At 31.9% G+C, this 21,785-nt stretch overlaps 1 protein-coding gene across 23 annotated transcripts in view; it reads left to right on the top strand.

Moving 5' to 3' along the window:
* ADGRL3 (adhesion G protein-coupled receptor L3) overlaps positions 1–21,785 on the top strand; it is a 748,795-nt gene that overhangs the window by 696,695 nt on the left and 30,315 nt on the right. For 15 of the 23 annotated variants that reach the window (XM_019743744.2, XM_019743750.2, XM_074324498.1 and 12 more), the window contains 3 exons: positions 6,378–6,404; positions 8,935–9,103; positions 16,157–16,282. In XM_019743744.2, coding sequence (XP_019599303.2) covers positions 6,378–6,404; positions 8,935–9,103; positions 16,157–16,282 — 322 coding nt within the window. The remainder of the gene's footprint in view (positions 1–6,377; positions 6,405–8,934; positions 9,104–16,156; positions 16,283–21,785) is intronic. The other 8 variants (XM_019743745.2, XM_019743743.2, XM_074324502.1 and 5 more) reach the window with 1 other exon arrangement.

Here is a 21,785-nt window from a genome sequence, read left to right as displayed (position 1 = left end):
TGAATTTTAATGCACATTTACCATATGATTTTATGTATTTTATTCATTTCTTTAAGGTCAAATGATTACATTAAGTGAAACATTGCAGTAACTTAGGGGACTTTTCAATACTGAGGATACAATATATTTATGAATTAAATTTAGATTTCCCATGTAATCCAGAGAAATCTGGGTTTCTATTTTAATGTTCATTAGAAATCTGGATATACTCCATTTAAATTGAGAACGTAAGAATTCACAGGATCCTAAAGAAATCTTAACATGAAACATTGTATAAACTGAGGCTTTTTAAACATAAATATTAAAGATCATTTCAGAAAGAGACAGCGACTCTTTATTCCTTTTTAGATTTCTACTTATTATGTAAAACACTTAAAAAGAAACCTAATGTAGCACTGTGCTTGTATTTTTCCCTGTAGCCCCTTTTTCGAGGTCAGAAGGTCAATACACAACATCAATTGTAATACCAAATATTTATATAGTACTTTTGTATATTAAGTTGTGTTTTTTCATAGAGTTGTGTGTATTAAATAAAAACACCAAGCCCTTTATTTAATACACAAAATATCCCTAGGAAGAAGGTTCTATATTTATCTCCATTTTCACAGATGAGGAACGTGAGACTCAGGGAGGTTAAATAATTAGCCCACCATTGCAGTTAGTAGTAAAACGCTCAACTGGTATTCAAACCCATGTAGGCTGATTCAAAAGTCCATGCATTCAGTGACTATGATATACTACTTTTCATATATTAATATTCATCAATAATCATATAATGATATTATTTGCTTATAATATAAGATTCCAAAATGTTATATTGTATTTGCATGAAATCTACCAATTCATGTCTATAATAGAGGAAGGTACTAAGTTATAAGTTTGTAACTGTTTATGTACACTATTATAATTCATTATTCATTCTCATAATTGATACCCTTAATGTTTTCATATATAAATTAGTTGTTTGACCACATCATATTGCGTTGTAAAAATCTGCGTAACAGAGTTGTGGAGATAATATAATTAAAGTTTTATCAGTCATTGATTTAATATTTATTGATTTGGATTTATTATACACAGTTCGGCCTATTTTCATACTTACCCAGTTCATCAGCAATGTGAAATCTGTGATTAAAATTTAATATGGTGTGTGCTCTGGAATCTGCAATATTATTATAGGGATATTGAGGCATGGGAATGAAAATGTTTATGTTATATTTTAAGTCATTTACTTTATTTGGTTAATTTCATCCTCTTAATAAATTTCATATGGACAAAATGTAGCAATATAGCTTTTAGTAGTAATGTTTAATAGCATTAAAATTCATAGTAAAAATATAGTCATATTATCTGTTGTTTGTAATGTTTACATTTATGTAATATGACTTTATTTTTCTAAGAAATTTTTATACTTAATACTTAATAATTGAAACATATGACCATAATAAAACATTAATCATATTTTACTCAGAAATATCAAATTACATTCTAAATGACTTTTCCTTTTAATCTTATTACATACAGTGGTTTCAAAGAAAACAAGAGTGGAATATGATAATGTAATTTTAGGATGGTATAATCCCACTAATATAAAATACATTTGAAAGAAATAAAAAGCAGTCAGGATTTCTATCATAAGTGTTACTAGTTGATTAAGCATTTTCCGCACTGTGAGGTGTAAACATAAAATGTTTATATTTTCTCTTATCACTACTCTTTTCACTATGCTATCTTATATATCCCTTAACCACTGGATAGCAGATTTCTGAGTGCTACCTTAGATGTGAATTCTTTGCCAGTCTAACCAATTTAAAACTTGAATAACATATCCCATTTGAAACTTCCTTCCTCCATTGCCTGCTAAAATTTGTGACTGGAGGATTAGTACAAGTAAAGGCATCTCTCTCTTTCTTTCCTCTGTCCACTGTTTCATATATTCTTTGAACATATTGCACTCCTAAAGGACTTTGTCTTTACTCCTGCAGTTGGAAAGACTGGGACCCCCAAATTGGTAGTGTGGTAAAGCAGTGTCTCACTTAGAAGCAGATCACTTTTAAGTGAAGTCTATTAGCTTGAATTGCTGCTGACTCTTTTTAGAATATGGGTAACTGAATCCTCTTAGTCCTCAGTTCGGGAACCTCATTGTTGATTGAGAGGCCATTGGGAAAACCTGCTCAACATACATATCCATAAGTATTTATTACCTTTTTCCCTTCTATGTAGAATAAAGGATAATTTTATCTTGAGAAACTCACCCACATTGCCTTTATCATTCCTGCAGTAACTCACGCCAAATTCAAGGGGGGAAATCTTTATTCCTTTGATGTAATTAGTTTTATACCAGGAAAAGTAAATTCAGCTGTATAATGAACCTGGAAATATTCAGATACTAATCAGACACTAATTCATATATATATATATAATCTAAAGAGCTCTTTCTCACTATTACATCTACAGTTCACTCACCAAACCAGTTAACTAATTCCCAAGCAATACTAGAGTATATCACCCAGAATGTATTAAGTTTTAAGTTGGTGGGATCAACAATTCAGCCTATGACATTCACTTTTCTTTACTTGTTATGACTTATCAATGACCAGACCTTTTGGCTTGGGGGTTACATACTCAAGTATGTCTCACATCACTTCATTTTCCTTTACATCAAACTTCATACATCCCACTATTGAAAAAAAAAATTCCTATACTATCTAAATATCATAAAAAGGAAATATAATAAAGGAATTTTAAAACTGCTTAAATAACGTATCTTCTTTATATTAAAATTTAGATAAAATACAATATTTTGACCTCTTGAAGTCAAAGAAAGTATATCCTATATCTAACTGGATTTTGTCAATGCATTATTTGTCTATACCAGGGGTGTCCAAACTTTTTTCAACGGTTTTCACCAAGGGCTATATGCGGTAAAATACGCAAACAGCCGGGCCACTCACTCGAGGTGAAGTACGTATTGCCTCACCTGGTTTATTTAAGCAAACTAAATATATTTTTGGAATTTGCTGCGGGCCAATTAACAATGGATCACGGGACACAGTTTGGGCACCCCTGGGTGTACTGATACACTATGTTATGATTCTTTACATCATAACATTAATTTATGTTAACATTTTCATTAAGAAATCTATTATTTTTTTAGATATATTTTGAACTGTGCTTCAATGGGGCTAGATGTTAATAGCCATGTTTTGTTCTTTTGAATTGTTATATAATGTATAAATATGTACATGATTATCATCTATGCAAACTCATAAAAATTTCAATTTTGATTCTAATGATCAGTTTTAAAGATAAATTTGTGACATTATTATTTAATTAAAGTTACTAATTTTATATGTTAGTAAGAATAAAATAAAATAGTTGACAAAAGGAAAATGTATTTGCTAAAGGGGGTCTTTTTATCTTATTTGTTCCTTGAAAATTGTATGTGCATGTTATTTTATTTCATTTTCAACAAGTCACCACTTATAAATGATATAATAGCATGTAAGTTCCTTTCAACATCTGCAAAGAGCATCTTAGGCCTTTGTGTCTATGTTTTGATAAAATCTTAAAAAATAGCTGCAATGAAATTAGTTTTGTGATACAACCTGGAATGGGAATTTTTGTTTCTACAGACTTGCATTGGTAAATCAGAATGAAAATTATGTAGCTTTAGAAACAACTTTTGTAGATATGCTTTTTATAATTAAAAAATGAATCGAGAGTGTATAGCTTTGCCAAGCATAACTGGTGGCAATATTATAATCAATTTAATTTGGATTTGGTGGAAGACATAAAATTAGATTCTCTAAGCCAATAGACTATCTGACAAAATGATGGAAGGCACTGACATAGATAATCTTTAGTAAGTTTAGATTTTGAACCACTGTATATTATTTATGTCATTCTGGAAGTAATATTAATGAATGATTCTTTGCCCATTAGCATGAATTTCTATATTAAATATAAACTGGAAATTCTTATAGCTAAAACATAAAATTAAATGCTTTATTAATTATTGCACAGGCTAAACCACTATAACAAATACTCTAAAATATAGTGGCTTAAACTTACTATATAAGAATCTAGAAGCAGGTGGTCTAAATCTGATACGGCAGCTCCATGTCAATAAACAGCTTCAATTTATGGGCCTGAAGCTTCTAGTAAAAGGGGAGGGAAAATTGTCTAGGGAAGCCCAATTCCAATCCATTAATTGGCAAGACCCAGAAGTGTCACAATTCATTTCTGTTCACATTCCAGTGGACACTACTTAAACAAATAGCTGTACCTAACTGTGATAGTAGAATTGCAGTTTTGAATTGAGTGGCACAACTGGCTAGTCCCCAAATTGCCAACAAATACTGATGAATTATATCCTGGTATCTCTCTTTTTGATATTTTGCATTAAAGGCAAAACATCTCACTCCACCAATTATAGTGCAAGTATTTTATTTTTTGAAACATTTAGATAGCTTAATACAATTTTGTAGAGCACTTTTGCATATATTCCTGTATGCTAACCTCTATAACTTTCTTTACTTGACATTGTAATATACAATTTAAGGCAGAAAGAGTCATCCCTATCATGAACTTGGGATCACAGACAGAATATACTGATGCAATGGAAATGCATATAATGGAATATCATTTTATTATATTCTATAACTTTTCAATGTTAATGTAAGTACAGGTTTTTCTTTTTAGGCACAGTTCAGAGATGTTAAATATGATCAATTATTAGAAACACTTCTCTCTTTATATTTCACACATGCATAACATATTTAAATATCTCTTAGAATTCCATTTCCTTGATTAAAATTATCTTTGAATGTCTTGGTCCAGCACTGTGCCACAGAACTTTCCTGTGAGGGCAGAGATGTTCTAAAACTGCACTGCCCAATATGGCATCTGTGGAAGCTTCTGAGCACTTGTAATGTGACTAGTGTGACAAAGGAACTGAATCTTAAACTTAATTTGATTTTAATGAATTTAACTTTAAACAAACCCATGTGGCCTGGAGTCGCCCTGTTAGACAACACAGTTAGTCATTCACTGCTCCATCTACAAACTTATTTCCATCACATCTATTTTACTACATAATATTACTCCTGAAATATCCTCAAATGAATTTAGCTACTCAGCATTTATAATTTGCTCTTTTACTCTTTGGCAGAGGAAATCTGTATTTTCAGTATAACTTTCCTTTAAATAGGTAATCACCATGTAATATTTACTGAAGACAGTAAGTGCCAGGCACTGTTCTGAGTACTGTATACACAGTATAACATTTTATTATCACAAGAAACTTACATTTAATTATCACCATTTTATAGATGCATAAACTGATGAACCACAGGTTAAGTAATTCTGCCTAGATCAAAGAGCTAGTAAGTACCTGAGCTAAGATGTAAACTCCAGGTAAACTGGCTTCAAATCTCAGACTCTCACCCCATTCTTCACTCTACCATTCTGGAAGATGAGGTTTTCATCAGTAGTTCTCTTACTCAAAATGCAGAACAGTGGGGCCTTTCTAAAAGCTTTATTTATGTATGCATAATATCAGAAACTACTGCCTCTGGTAAGAGGTAAGAGAAAAAAGCAGATGATTTCTCTTCCTTTTCTGTCCTATCACAATTCCCTGAGCACCAACTATGCGTGTTAAAAAGATGATCCAGAATGCTTCCTAGCTTATCTTTACTAATTTGGCACTGGGATCTTATTTTATCAGAGAGATACTAAACAAATTAGTAAACATGTGATAATGAACAGATGCTATATGTTTGCTCCTATTACTATAAAAGATTATTCATTTTTTCCCCCTTGGTAAACTAACAAAGAATTCTAAAGTAGTCAGTATCAATTATTTTCAAAGGGCTGTAATGTTCCGATTTAGCTCAGGTTGATCATCTGTAAGTTAAAATTACTTAGAAGCATACTGTCCATAATTAAGTAGTCTTACCTCCTAATATTACAGAATAAGGATACCTTTAGGTGACATGATATCTGTTGTTTCAAGTATGCCCGAGGCCTTTTCCAGATTGCTCATACGATTTCTCATTCTCTAGAGAAATGCAATCTCTATGAAATAAATGTCTCTGTCAAGTCACAAGTAATATGAACACATGATTTTAAAAATGTAATGTTTTGGTCTCATAAGGGATATTGCAGTTTTGTAAAATTGACTTTATTCCTGGTTATTTAAGTCCTCATGGTCATTTTAGGATTTACCTTCTGGACATAAAGGGAAGGTTGTGATGCCTTTTAGGGAGGTGGGGGACAGACGTTTTTGGGGACCAGGAGAATATTTTTCATATGAAATTCTTTGTCATAAAATGCTAATGTTGGTGTTCTTGTCTTTATGTCTATGCATTCTTTAGCTATGAGGATAACAGACCCTTCATCAAGTAAGAATGACCTGAATGGCTGATAAATTCCATTTATCAGTGTGGTCCCATGAACCAGCTGTCAGATCAGTACTGAAAAATCATTAGAGCTTCTGTCATTCACATTGAGGCAGAAGAGCAAACTGTGCAGGAAAATAATCAGGCACACAACTTCTATGCAGAATAAATATGCTGCAGGTGTATTGCCAAAAAATATCTACTTCACCTCTTTTAATTGGATATCACCAGACTTCAGTGCCACAGTAATAGCAGCTTCACGTGGGACAGACTTGTTTCGCTTTTAGTAGCTTTCTCCTTCCATTGTGTTGTGTTCCTCTGTGCTGCGTCCTCATTTCTGTTGTTTGTTTCGACATCATTCATCTAATATTATTTTGTGATTTGGTAGTTTATCTTCAAAATGATCTCTGGGTAGGCAACTACCCAATTGCAATTGATATTAATGAATTTCATTATTAAATATCCAAAAAGAATAAAAATGCCTCCTTGAAAAATTTTACAGATGCACAATTATCTCTTTCAATTTGATACATGTCACTTGATGAATGATCTACTTGTTTATGAATATATATTTTTTTAATTTCTGAAGCAAAGCTACAAGTCTGTACTAATCAATTAAAAATCAATGTAGATGTTAATATTTGGACATTTTAAAATTATATGTCCTGCAACAATACACTTAAAAATTGACAACCTATGGGTGACCTTGCTATAGACTTTCAGTTTGTTCTTCTGGTGAAGAGTCCTTTGTTTTTCATTTTCTCCAATGCCATTTCACTTATTTCTTCATTCCTTGCTTATATTTTTCTTTAGAAACTGGGCTCATTGCAGTTTATATTATTAATTATTGGGCCCAAAATATGTTTTCTAATGAATAATAGCTGAACTGAATATTTTATCCTATCATTTTATTTCTAAATTTACATAGCAGTTTGCCTTGATTTAATGGCTATTCTTCCCATTTTTCCTTTTTCCAATGCCTGTAAGAAACTGAGAGATTTACCTTGAAAATTCCCATATTTCTAAATCTCAGTAATAAAATAAAATGTTAACATCTAAGGTCTTTTCTAAATTATATATGTAAAAATGCTACATACAGTGGAAAATCTTCTTTAGGTATTTTTTAATTCAGGAATGTTAATGTTTTAAATTAAACATGTTAAATAAAGTGGATATTTAAATCTAAACTAGAGTGGCTGATGATGTTAAAGAAAAGTGGTAAATATTTCAGATTAATTTTAATAAAATTTTAATAATAATTGACTGCTTTGGGACCGTATCTTTCTTAAGATGTAGTTCTCTCTGAAAACTTTTATAAAACTCAGCTTCAGATTATGGTAAACATATGATTCCCCGCCCCCTTCATTTTGCAAAGTTTCAGTCCCCATAAGTACTTATTCCTTAAACAGTGTAAGTGGAGGATAATAGTCTAGTGGAAAGAAATAATAGTTTACCCTATTCAAGGAAGGTGTGCTGGGAAAGGAAAGAGTGTGTTCATGAGTTTATAGATGTCTAGACTGCGTTGGTCATATTCTCCTATATACTTAGAGAGGAGTAGAGAAGGATTTCATTTTCAATTACTGGATTCCAGTCTACTGGAAAGATTCATTTTTTGTTGATAGTAGATACATAACACATAACTACAAATATGTGGACTTTGGCCACCTGTTTATTACTATTGTGCATGGCAGCTTAGAAGAAGCTAGAGGAATGGAGTGAGAATGAGAATTTGTCCTCCATTCTAGACTACTTTGTTCATACCACTCCATCCCCATTCTCAACTTCATTTTCTCTCTTGAGTTTATATACACTTCAAAGAGATGTTCTGAGCCTTAAGCTTCTGTTCAACAAAGCTGCCAAGAGTCTGATTTCCAAAGTCTCATCCAACGTAACATAGAAGACAGCAATCCAAAGGCTGAAAGAAAAAGATCATGACCTAGAGTGGAACTTTTTTTTTTTCATCCACTGTTTCACACTTTTTCTACATAACTAGAGTCAGACAAATAGAACTTTTAGAATCCATACATGTATGTTATATACTGGTTCCTTCTGATAAGACTTCTGTTTTGTCAATAAACACTGAAAGTTTTATGGAGAAAGTGGAAATATGGAAAAATGGGGTGAAGTGTATAAGATGAATCACAAGGAGACAGTCCAATCAAATGTTATCATACCAATGAGACCACTGAAGACTAACATAGCTTCACAGACGTTTTTCTCCCTTGCCATTCACCATAATTACATTTCCATATCATTTGCATATGTGCTACAAATACATGAATACTTTAATAGTACCAATCTGCTTTTGCTTAACTGAATTTCTGTGTTCATAACATATTCATATATATCTCCTGAAACTTGAAAACTTGTAGTCCCCATTAAAATCTTAAAGTACTTATGCCACTTGTCTTACATTTTCTGTCAATAAAACTTACTTCAGCATATTTTCAGTGTCAGTTTTGTTGATATGATGTGATTGTGTTACTTAAAGACCAATTATTTGATAACCCTTAATTTTCTCTTCTCTCTACAGGTCGTGGGTTATAGGTGCAATAGCTCTTCTCTGCCTCTTAGGATTGACCTGGGCCTTTGGACTCATGTATATTAATGAAAGCACAGTCATCATGGCGTATCTCTTCACCATTTTCAATTCTCTACAGGGGATGTTTATATTCATTTTCCATTGTGTCCTACAAAAGAAGGTAAGCTAGAATTCTCTATTCAACAATAAGTGACATATATTTCATGATAGCAAAGCAACCATAACAAAAATCATTCTTGATATGTTTATCTCTAAGAAATGTATTGCTTCATTGATTTAATTCTTAAAATAATAACTACAAAACAGACAAAATATAAGCATACTAATTGGTATATTGGTTTAACAGAAAAAAAAACAAAAATAATTTCTGATTTGACAATGCACAAAAATTATATTCTTGTAGACTTGAACTTACAGTCTTTAACATTTTTATTGGCAGATGCGTGGAATTTGTGTATTAGGAAGTAGCTTTTCTAAGATGTTATGGAGGCATAATACACACACACGCACACACACACACACACACACACACACACACACACAGCATGACTTAGGAAACATTTTTCAGGTTCGTTAAAAACTAGTTTGTACATACTAGAAAATATAAATGTCTAAGCATTTTATGATTAAAAAATTTAAATTTTTTGAATGAATGATGAAGTACTTAGTGATGTTATCTGTACTTTTCTTCTTTAAAAGCATCTTTTATAAAAATCTATGAATTGGATAGTTAGAATATAATTTTTAACTTTTATAATTGTCTATTTTTGTGATTTTTCATATCTACAAGGACATAAAAGATTAATTTGCATTTTTTAAAAGTCAAGATTGATTTTCTCATCTTATGCTCTTTAACTCTATTAAAAATCTCGTATTTATAGTGTTGATCACATAGACCCCTGAGCCAAGACTGTCTAAGTCTGAATCCTGGTTCCTCCACTTAAAAGCTTATGGGACTTTGGGCAAGTTAATTAACCTTTCATGCCCCCATTTCCTCATGTATAATATGGAGATAATAAAAATAATGATGAGATACTGAGAGGTGGCTTTGAAAATGAAATGACAAAATATGATTTTTGTTCTAAGAAACAATAAGACCTATCCCCCCCCCCCCCCGCCCTTTGGAAAACAAAGAAAGATATATATCTCTCCAAGTTTTGGTTAGTGAGACTGATGGGATGTAAAACAAAAGTTGAGAAGGGTGTCCACTTTCAGTCTGTTTCAATTTTATGTGATGGTAGGGATCACAAATATGTTGACATGATTATAAATATAGCTAGAATAGTTATGATGACTCAGGCCTATAAGTAAAGGTTACAGAAAAATAAGAGGTTATATTACAGTGGATGACTCTTCCCAAATACTTAGTGTAAACACACCCCAAATTGCAGTTACTGAACCCAATAAATGTTTATTGTTTATCTCATGGCCAGTTGATGGAGGTGGCCCATGGAGGGATACAGGCTGATGAAGGTTCAACCAAACTCAATATGTAATTTCCATTTGCTTTGGGTGTTGACATTCAGCAGGCAGTCCGAGAAAGAGAGAGATGATCTTGTGTAAAAGGCCTGAAAGTGGCTCATATCACTTCTACTCACTTTCCATTAGATAGGACACTATCAAAGGCACCACCTAAACAGCAAGGAAGACAGGGAAACATAGTCTAGCTTTTTAATTCCAAGAAGATAAGGAATTAAGTGTTGCAAACAGCTAGCGGTCTACCACACTTGATGAGTGTAAAGAGTAGAAGACATGTGAATGATGAGTAACAATAGAGATGGACGGAAGGGAGGGTCTGAGGAGAAGAACGAGAAGATGACATATTGTATTAAAGAAAGGAGAAAATGTCCAGAAGTTGACAGTGGTCAATATTGTAAAACACTTCAGAGAAGTCAAAGAGACTAAGCACTTGGGAAAGATTTCTAGATTTTGACAGAAGAAAGCCAACTGATTGTCAAGAGATATACATGTAGAAAGATGGGTTGAACATGAAAAGATTAAGGCAAAAGGTAGAATGTCCATGTAAATAAGGAACTATCGGGACATCATAATCAGTTATAACATCTTCAAACATAGTGAACCAGATTTATCTATTACCTTTATTTTATATATTAGCTGGAAATTTAAACTAACAAAATTTTACAGTTTAATGTTAATATAGAAATTTTCTACAAATCAAAATATTTTTTGTACTTTATGTATTAATTATTTTGTCTGTGAGTATTTTTTATTAGCCAATAACTATTAGAGTTTTCCCAATTATTATTTTTATTTTTCTGGTTTTACAAATACACATCACTGGTATAACTAGGAATTGCATTTGATATCCAGGTAAAGATACTGAACCTCAAGACTGAGAAATGAGTCTAGAATTTTTAGTATTTAACATATTTAACATAACTGAAATTTTTAAAAATATGTATTATCAAACTCAATTTTGTGATTCATTAGAATATAGTTCAGCAAACTACAGTTCGTAAGCCAGATTTATCCATCTGGCTTTAATCTTTATGGCAAGTCAGCCAAAAATTATTTTTACACTTTTAAATGGTTACATTTAAAATTTAAAATAGGTACATATGCAATATCCTTGGTGTTGCCTCTTGTCTCACAAAGCCTAAAATATTGACTATCTGGCCGTTCATTAAAAAAAAAATTGCCAAGTCCTTATTAAAAGCTTACTTCTATAATTTATAATAACAAGTTGCACCATATTGTTCTTTCATCCATTTTGTGTTTTGCACTTTTCAACTTTTGTGACATATCTATTGGTGTCAAGAACATGGCGTAAATCGGCAAATATAGAAAACGTTTAATTATCATTTGCTTTTTTTTTTTTTTCCCCTACAAAAAATATCAGGTACTTCTTAGTGAAATTGCAGGAATAGTGCTAGGAGATATTTATTTATTTATTTATTTTTAATTGCGATATAACATTGAGCAAGATTAAGGTGTACCGTGTATTGATTTGATATACATACCCATAGGTTGTAAAATGTTTACCACCATAGTGTTATCTAATATCTCCTCACATAATTACATGTGGTGAGACAATTTAAGATCTCTCTTAGCAACTTTCAAGTATAGAATACAGTATTGTTAATTAGAATCATCATCCTGTACATTAGGTCCCCAGAACTTTTTCACCTTATAGCTTGAATTTTGTACGCTTTGACCAACATTTCCCCATTTTCCCCACCTCAAAAACTCTGGTAACCACCATTCTTCCTGTTTCTATGAGTTCCGCTTTTTTAGACTCCACATATAAGTGATATTATACAGTATTTTCTTTCTCTATCTGACTTATTTCACTTAGCATAATGCCCTCAAGGTCCATCCACATTGTCAAAAATGGCAGGATTTCCTTCTTTTTCGTGGCTGAAAAATACTCTGTTGTATATATGTGCTACATTTTCTTATCCATTCATTCTTTTATGAACACTTTGGTTGTTTCCACATGTTGGCTATTGTGAATAATGCTGCAATGAACATGGGAGTGCAGATATCTCTGCGAGATCCTGAGTTCAATTCCTTTGGATATATACCCAGAAGTGGGATGGCTAGATCGTATAGTGGTTCTATTTTTAATTTTGTGAGGAACCTTCGCAGAGTTTTCCATAATGGCTGTACCAGTTTATGTTCCCACCAACAGGGCACAAGGGCTCCCTTTTCTCCACATCCTTACCAACACTTGTCCTTGTCCTTGTGAAGATAGCCATTCTGACAAGTGTGAGGTTATATCTCATTGTGGTTTTGATTTGCATTTCCCTAATTAGTGATGTGGAGTATCTTTCATGTTGGCCACCTGTGTTCTTAGAAAAAATGATTTTGTTTCCACTGTCCTTTTTTTTTTAACTGGATTGTTTGTTTGTTTTTTGCTATTGCGTTTTAAGAGTTCTTTATCTATCTTGGACAGTAACTCCTTGTCAAATACATGATTTGCAAATATTCTCTTCCATTTTGTAGATTGCCTTTTTTATTTATTTGATTGCTTCTTTTGCTGTGTAGAAGCTTTGTTAGTTTGATGTAGTCCCACTTATTAAGTTTTGCTTTGTTGCTTATGATTTCAATGTCATATCCAAAAAAACACTGCTTAAGACCAATGTCCATAGACTTTCCCCCTTTTTTTTTCCCTAGGAGTTTTATGGTTTCATGTCTTATGATTAAGTCTTTATTCCATTTTGACTTAAATGCTGTGATTTGAGTAAGATAGGGGTTCAATTACAGTTGTCTACATGTGGTTATCTAGTTTCCCCAAAACCATTTATTGAAGAGATTGTCCTTTCCCCATTGAGTATTCTTGGGTTCCTTGTCAAATATTAGTTGTCCATATATGTGAGGTTTTTATTTCTGGGCTCTGGGCTCTGTTTTGTTTTGTTTTGTTTTGTTTTTGTTTTCTGAGTGTGGATTGCATGATTGCGTCATCAGTATTTCCACTGGTAACATTAAAGATGTCACTTTTTCTTTTGTTATGCACTCAGTTGTGTGATACAACTCAGAGGTTTCTTAATTATTTTATTTCTGATCTGAGTGTGTAAAAGAAATATTCCATTGATAAGGCATATTTTCTTTCTCATCTTCTTATTCTAAATCAACTTCACATTGAAATAATAAGATCATATCTGATTGGGATAAGGTGGAGAACCATGTGAAATAATGGATTAGAAAATGCAAATAATTAAACAATCAAATGACTTTTATTGTAATCTAAAGGAAATTATCTCATGGACATGGTCCAGTAAGTAATATAGCTTAATGTGGGACTTGGCATCACTAGGTATCTTGATTTTCTGCATTGTTTATATAATCAGTTCAGAACATTTAACTTTCATTGGAAAATGTAAATAGTCCATGATGAATTCCTGTGGCTTATACAACATTGCTGCCTTGTAACAGGAAGGAAAGTGGTTCTCTTTCTCTCCTTCTTCTCTTTCTTTTCTCTTCTCTCTCTTGCTTTCTCCCAAAATATTTGTTTAGTTTTAAATCATTTCATTAAAAGACACTTTCTCTTCTAAAAAGAAAAATATCCTTGTTGAGGATATTAGGAAAAACAAAGTAGGATGTAAGTTATGGTTGAAGTTTAGCTTCTTAAAGATGCTTCATAAATTCAGTACAAATTACTAAACTGTAATTGATAGTGTTTACCTTTGGGTAAAGATTATTTTATGCTTTCTCATATCTAATTAAAACATCTGTCCTTATTTTTTACAGATGCAAAGGATATAACCTAAGATTACTTTAATAATAAGATTAATAACATATAATGCCGTGTGTGATCACATATTAATGTTAGAAATGTGACATCTTACAGAGTTTTCTGATGATAGAGTACCTATGAAATTTGGATTTGTTCACATAAGGAACATCGCTTAACCTTTTTAGTCTTTCGGTTTACTTTTATTACTAAATCTTTTCAGTGTTCTTATCTGTAAAATGTAGGTAATATTTATTTCCCAGAGTCCTTTTGAGAAAGTGGCCTAGCATAATTTCTGGCACTTAGTGATTAAAAATTAGAACCTCTTTTAGTACACACTTCCAAACGCACACATATCTTACATACACATGCAAGTGCGCACAGAATTATTTCTTTTAAAAAATAAACAAAATAAGAATTGGCTTGTAAACAACTGAAAAAAGTAATGATTTCTAATTATTGATAAATGTAGCATAGAAGAGATTGGTTGGAGAACAGGTAAATATAATTTGAAATGTATTAAAACTATGAAATTTGGCATTCCAGATCAGAGACAGGTCTCAAAGATTAACACATCATGCTCTGTTTTGGTCATACTGTCCTGAACACCTAGAATGCCTTTTTCTCTCTTCTGTCCTTTCTTTCAACTTAATTCTCTAAACTCTAATTCCAACCTATCTTCTGAAGATTCTTTCAGAAGTCCTCCTTTCTAAGAAGCCTTGCATTGTCCCCTATCTGCTTCCAGCAGGCTCTCTTCTTTCATGCTTTGATTCCCCGGACTCTATATCATTGTTCTGATCACATAATAGTCATTCAATATGTGTGAGATCTTCACACAAATCTGAATATATTCTGTCTCTGAATCTGCCATGTGTTTGATACAGTGAACTTTAAAATATTAAGATGCAATGTTTTAGTTTTGAATACTAATTTTAAGTTATCATTCACACAACTCTTTTGATTCTAAATAGCATTCCTCAGAAAATCATGTATTTATATCTTTGTTTTAAATAAAATTACATCGGAATATTACTTTCCCGCAAATTGTGGAAAGTATGAGCTCATGTGAAATTGATGTAAAAAACTAAGAATAAGCTATATATAGTGTTATTTCATAATGAAGGTAAATTTCTGAATGTATAAACAATAAGATGTCCTAGAATGTGTTTTTAGTTATTGAGCACATAGTTATGGACTGTAATTGTTGATGTTGATACTGGAGGTATGATTTAGGGCTGTTACTGTTTATTTTTTTTTATGTCTTGTTTTATTAAATAGGCAATAATAAAAATTTATACATGATAAAAGTTTTCCCAAAAGTGCTTGATATAGTTTCCTGCTTGAAAACATCAACTAAAAAAAGTCTCCTTTTTTCTTGTGGTTTTTGTACTATAACCAGGATTAAGAATTTAATCAGCAAAGCTATAAAAAAAAAATAATCACTTTTCTCTATGATTATTGAATATAACTATTTTGAGGAAATAAATTTTGAATTTATATTCTGAAGTTGCAAATTTGATCCTTTTTGAGAGAAGTAAACTTCAAAGACATATAGATTTAAAAGAAATGCTTAGACCAACATTCTTTTTTCTGTCTTTAAATATTCTCTCTTTCGGTCTTTCCCTTTTCTCCATCGCCTCTTCTCTCTGTAACTTCCTCAGTAGACTTCGGTCTAAAGACAATTGCACCAATAGTTTATTTCATATCAACTTTATGAAATTAAAAATAGCATCTTGAAGAGTCTTACGTTTTTGTTCTTTGAACATCATTATGGTGTGATTGGAAGTGTGTGTGTTTGTGTGTTTTAAAAGACTCTAATTATGTAAAATTTCAAGCTTGATGGTATGAATATCATTATTTTGTATTGTAAAAATATGCTGAACAGACTTTCTTGTAGGACAAAGAAATAATTATATTAATTATATAAAAATACATAAAAATAAAACTCATATATTTTATACTGTAGCTCCTAGCTGAAATAAATTCCTTGCTAACGGAAGTTAATATTTAATTGGCTAGGTACGAAAAGAGTACGGGAAATGCCTGCGAACACATTGTTGTAGTGGCAAAAGTACAGAAAGTTCCATAGGCTCAGGGAAAACATCTGGTTCTCGCACTCCTGGACGCTACTCTACAGGCTCACAGGTAAACAACATCTGTTAATTAAAATGAAATATATTTTACCTATGTTCTGTTATGGGTTGCTGTCCTTTTTTCATCAGCTCTATTTTTATCACAAGTCTTTAATACATCACATTTGTTGTTTTACTGTGTCTCATATGGTAATGATTATGACAGAAATTTAAGAAACCAAATTGCAATAAAATCATGAAATGCAGGGTCTAAGTTTGTATAATGATTTCAGATTGGTTCAGTTGAATGAGTATAGAGGTAAGGAAAAATTCGGCATTTCACCTAAAATTCTAAGAAAGTGATATTTTATATATGTGATTCTTGAGTTAATTGCTTCTTTTAACCAGTATAATAATTCTCTACCAAATACAGAAAATATTTACTTATTAAATGGTATGTTTCATTAAAACAGTTAGAGCTCATACCATATTGTATGATGATTAGTTGAAGAACAAGTCAGGGCAGTGAAGGATACCATAACAGCATCATTGATTGAACTAGTCTAAATGCTACCCCCATCAGCCCAGCACTAGCTGGAGTAGCTGCATCGTTCCTCATCAGGGAAATGGTGAACTTTTAGGTACATGTCAGACATTTTTCCCAGGCAGCAGTGTCAGTCCAAAGATTATTATGTAGAAATTTCAGCAACTTCAGGATGCTAAAATGAGCCAGTCATCTAAAAGACACAGGATTATGTAGGTCACGAGTGAGTTTAGGTTCAGACTAGCAGACTGATAATTTTAAGATTGCGTGATTTATGTTTTCAGTATTGTCAATTGAACTTTTCCAAAGAAGAATTTAATTTACATTTATAAATAAAGTTATAAACCAAGAATTTAGTTATTTTTTAATTCTGTTAGCTCAACCCAAAAATCTAATTATTGGTAAATTTGGTGACTTTATGTAACATAACAAAGATCACATCATTTGTTCTTTGATTAATCTTAATTGGCTTGTAAACTTAACATTAAATTCCCCTAAACAATCCATTCATATGCTTAGAAAATTAAATATCCTTGTAACGTGTAAATATCATTTACAAATTTAATATATCTGATACTTTCAAACACATCTATCAGATAGAACAGTTGTACACATCTAACTAGCACTTGAACAACTCTTATAAATCAAAGATAATTAATAGTGTTCTTAAAACAAACACTTTCCTCAAACTAACAGAATTGTCTTTTATCTTACAAATAAAACCCCATTCTAATATCAACCTAATATTTCCAACTAAATATTTTAAAACTAATATATAACTCAAACCTATGAGACTATCTAATTGCTTAAGTTAACCACAAATTATTGTGATCATGAAACTTACTCCTAGATATAATATACAATTATTAACAATTTAAATTTGATTTATTTTATGATTTCGATGCCTTACTGAGGTTGCAAAGTTGCAAATTGGGGGAACAGATCTACCAACTGGGTGGGATGAGGTTTCTGAGTTTAGCACCACTAAATTTGCCAACTAAAAATCTGAAGTCTCATATAAGAGTAGGGGCATACCCAGATGATGCTTCCAGCCTGAGCCTCTTATAATTCATGCCCTTTATTTTCAACCTAATAATCCTTAGGTCCCTTTTTAAAAATAACATTTTCCACAACTTTTAAATTGAAATTGCTAAGATTCTGTATGTCATTCCGCTTGATTAGTTCCTGTGCTTTTCATTTAACGGAGCTCATCAGCCATCGTCTAGTAGTAATTTTATTGAAATGTGCCATTAACAAAACAATCATATTTGGGAGTTTCATTTATTATGTTACCACAGAGTTGTGCAGTGTTTAGCTATACTCCTAAACTGCAAGATATGGCAGTACAGCTTAATGGAATAATCATAAACTTGGTGGGACAATAGACTTTAGTTTGAATCTAGCCTTGCCGTGTACCTGCTGTGACACAAAACAAGTTGCTTAATCTCAATGACCCTCACTTTTTTCATCTGAAAAGTGATGGTGATCATACTAGTTTCTTATGTTGTTAGGAAGATTGAGTTAATGTATACGCTATACTTAAAACAAATTGTGCATGCTCAATAAATTTGAGCAGCTATCATTTATTAGCATATATAACTTATGTAAAATTAATATAAGACCTGGTCTTATTTTAATATAAGACTGGGTCTTTATAATATAATAATATAATATAACATAGTATAGTATAATATAATATAATATAATATAATATAATATAATACTAGGTCTTATTTTAATTTTTGATCCAAAAGATGCATTAGAGCTGATGGTCTGGCTAGGTATTATTTTCGGGGAAACACAACGCATATATATATATATATATATATATATATATATATATATATCTGTATCATATTGTTTCTTAACTTTTATAGTTGTAATATTTTAGGGGGGAAAACCTTACACTGTCTTCTTATTCCTAATGTACTAATTCTGATTAACTATGACAATCCAATCCTATATAAAGTGATAATTACTTCAATCTAGTATGTTTAGGTAGGAATGATAAATGTATTTCATATCAAATATGACCTTTCATAACCAAAGTCTAAAATACTCTAAAATATTAAGGTAAAAAATGGGAGTATGGATGCCTTTTTAACATGAGAGAACTTCTAAAATAACAATCCTTATTTTTTATGTTTTATTGGGATATATTGTCTCCTACATAATGCCAAGCAGTCTTCTAAGTTCTGGAGATACAGTGGTTAAATGACAAATAACTTCCCCTAAGGTCTGGAGCTTCGATTTTAGTTGTGGAAGACAGAATATTTAGTAACAAGTCAATGAACAAAATGAAAATATCAGATTATTAAAGCTGGTAGAGAACCAAATATGGTGATGTGATACAGAAAGTCCCAGTGGCTATTTGTATTAAGTGCTGGAGAAAGACAATTTTAGAATATGATTTTATGCCAAGAATCTGAATGACAGAAAGGAAGTTCAGAGAAAGAGAATTTTCCATGACAGAACATCTAATGTGAAGCCCTTAAGGTAGCAGAGAACTTGCAAATTCCAGAATAGAAAGAATGCCATAGGCTAAAATGAGTGAGAGTGTAAATGGGATATGAAGTCAAAGCAGAAGGCTAAAGACATGTCCATAGGTATTTGTAAAATGATGTGAGTTTAAATATTATTTTGATTATTTTAGAAACACAATGAGATAATTTAGAAAAGGAAGTGACGGGATATCGTCCACATCTAACAGAAATCATGGCTACTATGTAGATCATGGAGAGGCATGATTTGCAAAACTAAAAAGTGAAAATCCTGTCTACCTGTTGAAACCCTCCCTATACTTACTTCCTGCTTAATCACATACAAAAATGTTGTAATATCCATATAGTCACACAAACATGTATTCACAGAGATGTGTATAGGATTGGAGAGAGAGAATAAAAGCTGTTGACTGAAGTATTAACCTTCCCACTTTGACTTTAGTTGTTCCATCATTTACTTTTTATTTACTTTATTGACTTTTCAGATCTATTTACTCTTATTATATAATATTTGACACATAAAAGAATGTGTCAAACATTCTAGAACAGAGAAAGAATTAATTGCTATATATTATATATTATATATACATAAGTATAATATTTACCATCTATTAAATTATGAAGCATAGTAATAAAATGAACACTTGAGAATTCAACATTCAACTTAGGACATAGAACATTTGCCACTGTTTGTCCCTTCTTGAGATCTCTTCCTCATTAATCCCTATGCGTGTCCACCAGTGACAACCTCCTAACTTCTGTTCTTCATTTCCTTGACTTACTCTTAACAGTTTCCCACCTCCTAAAAAGATGTTGCATAGTATGCCTTTTTAAAAAAATCTTTCTTTAAAATGGGATCTTACGGTATGTAGTCTTCCATGACTTGTTTTTTTCGCCCCCATATTTTAAGGCTCATCCTGGTTCAGTCCATAAACTTCTAAGTTTTGGCACAGCGCTACATATTATATACTTATCCTTCTGCCTGCAATACTTTTTCCTCTTCCCCTTTTCCTATTCATCTATCATTTGGTATAGTAGAGTGAGTTGTTAACCTTCTAGATCAGGAGCCCAATGACTGAGTTCAAATACTGGTTGATGTCACTTGTATGTCTGTGACACTGAACATGTTAAGTAACCTGTGAACCTCAGTTTTCTAAAATCATAAAAGAGTAACTACCTCAGGGAGTTCTTGTGATTTTTCAGTGAATGAATACATGAAAAATACATAGTATAGAACCTAGAACACAGAAAGAATTAATTGCTATATATTATATATACATAAATATAATATTTACCAAATACCAGGTTGTATACATCATGAACACAATAGTCAAAAATTCCGTTTTTGTAGGCCCTCAAATATAATGTAGATATTATACATTAAATATTGAACATTAAATATAAATATAAGAAATAAGTACATTATCATATGTATATTATTGAAAATGGTAATGTCTATGGGAGGAAATAGAGTTGGGTGCGTGGAATACAATTCTGATTAAGACGGTCAAGTTAGGTCTCTTTAAGGAGAAAATATTTGAGCAAAACCTTAAAATTGATGGACTTACCCATACTTATGCCTGTGGGAAGAGCACTCCAGGCAGAGGAAACAAGTGTACCAAGCCCTAAGGCAGAGACATGCTTGCCCTGTTAAGGAAAGGTAAGGGAACAGGTGTGGCTAGCCCAGGTAGGAGAAACTACTAATAGAAGATAACGGGGTGTGCTCATATAAGTGTCACCCAATATGATCACAGTTCCATCAACTCTCAGTTAAGATGTCACTTCTTCAGTGCAGTGCTCTCAAAGTTTCTAGACAAGGACATATCCCCTTATTATGTTCACTTTCTAGTTATGTAGTATAACAAACATTAACAAAAGTGCACAAAACTTAAGTGAATGGCATAGTTAATTATCATCCCTCCTCAGGTCAAACAATAGAATATTGGGAGTATCTCAGACACCCTTTGAATCCTTTTCAATTATTCACCTCCAAACATAACTACTATCTAAACTTTGATCACTACATTTTGTTTTGCATGTGTTTGATTCTTTTTTCATATGAAATCATCCAGAGCATATTTTTGTTTTTGTTCTTGTTCTTTTCTTTCTTTCCTTGGACATCTATGTTGCTGTAAGAGGGTATATTGCATTTTCATGCCATTGCTGTATATTATTCTATATGTTATTCATCCATTCTACCATTGATAGTCATTTGGGTTATTTATAGTTTTGAGTTATAGTAATTAATGTTCTATCGGATTGGTGGGCACGTTTTTTACTTTTTCATTTATTTTTTGTGATAATTTGATTGATTTCTCACTTACTAGTCTAGCAGCTCCATGAAGGCAAAGACATCGTGTGTTTGCCTTCCCCCTTTGTTTTTCCTAGGTTAGTATTTGGCATATAGTAGAGGGTAATTAATATTTTTGATTAATTAAAAATATGAGAGGTCTGTTCCCAATATTTCAGTCTGAAGCTTTGAAGTATTTTTCAATAGAAACATTCTCAAGTACTCAGGGTCTGTAATCCTG

The sequence above is a fragment of the Rhinolophus sinicus genome, linkage group LG02 (assembly GCF_036562045.2).
Source record: "Rhinolophus sinicus isolate RSC01 linkage group LG02, ASM3656204v1, whole genome shotgun sequence".
Taxonomy (NCBI): Eukaryota; Metazoa; Chordata; class Mammalia; order Chiroptera; family Rhinolophidae; genus Rhinolophus; species Rhinolophus sinicus.
This window is presented reverse-complemented; position numbering and strand designations above follow the sequence as displayed.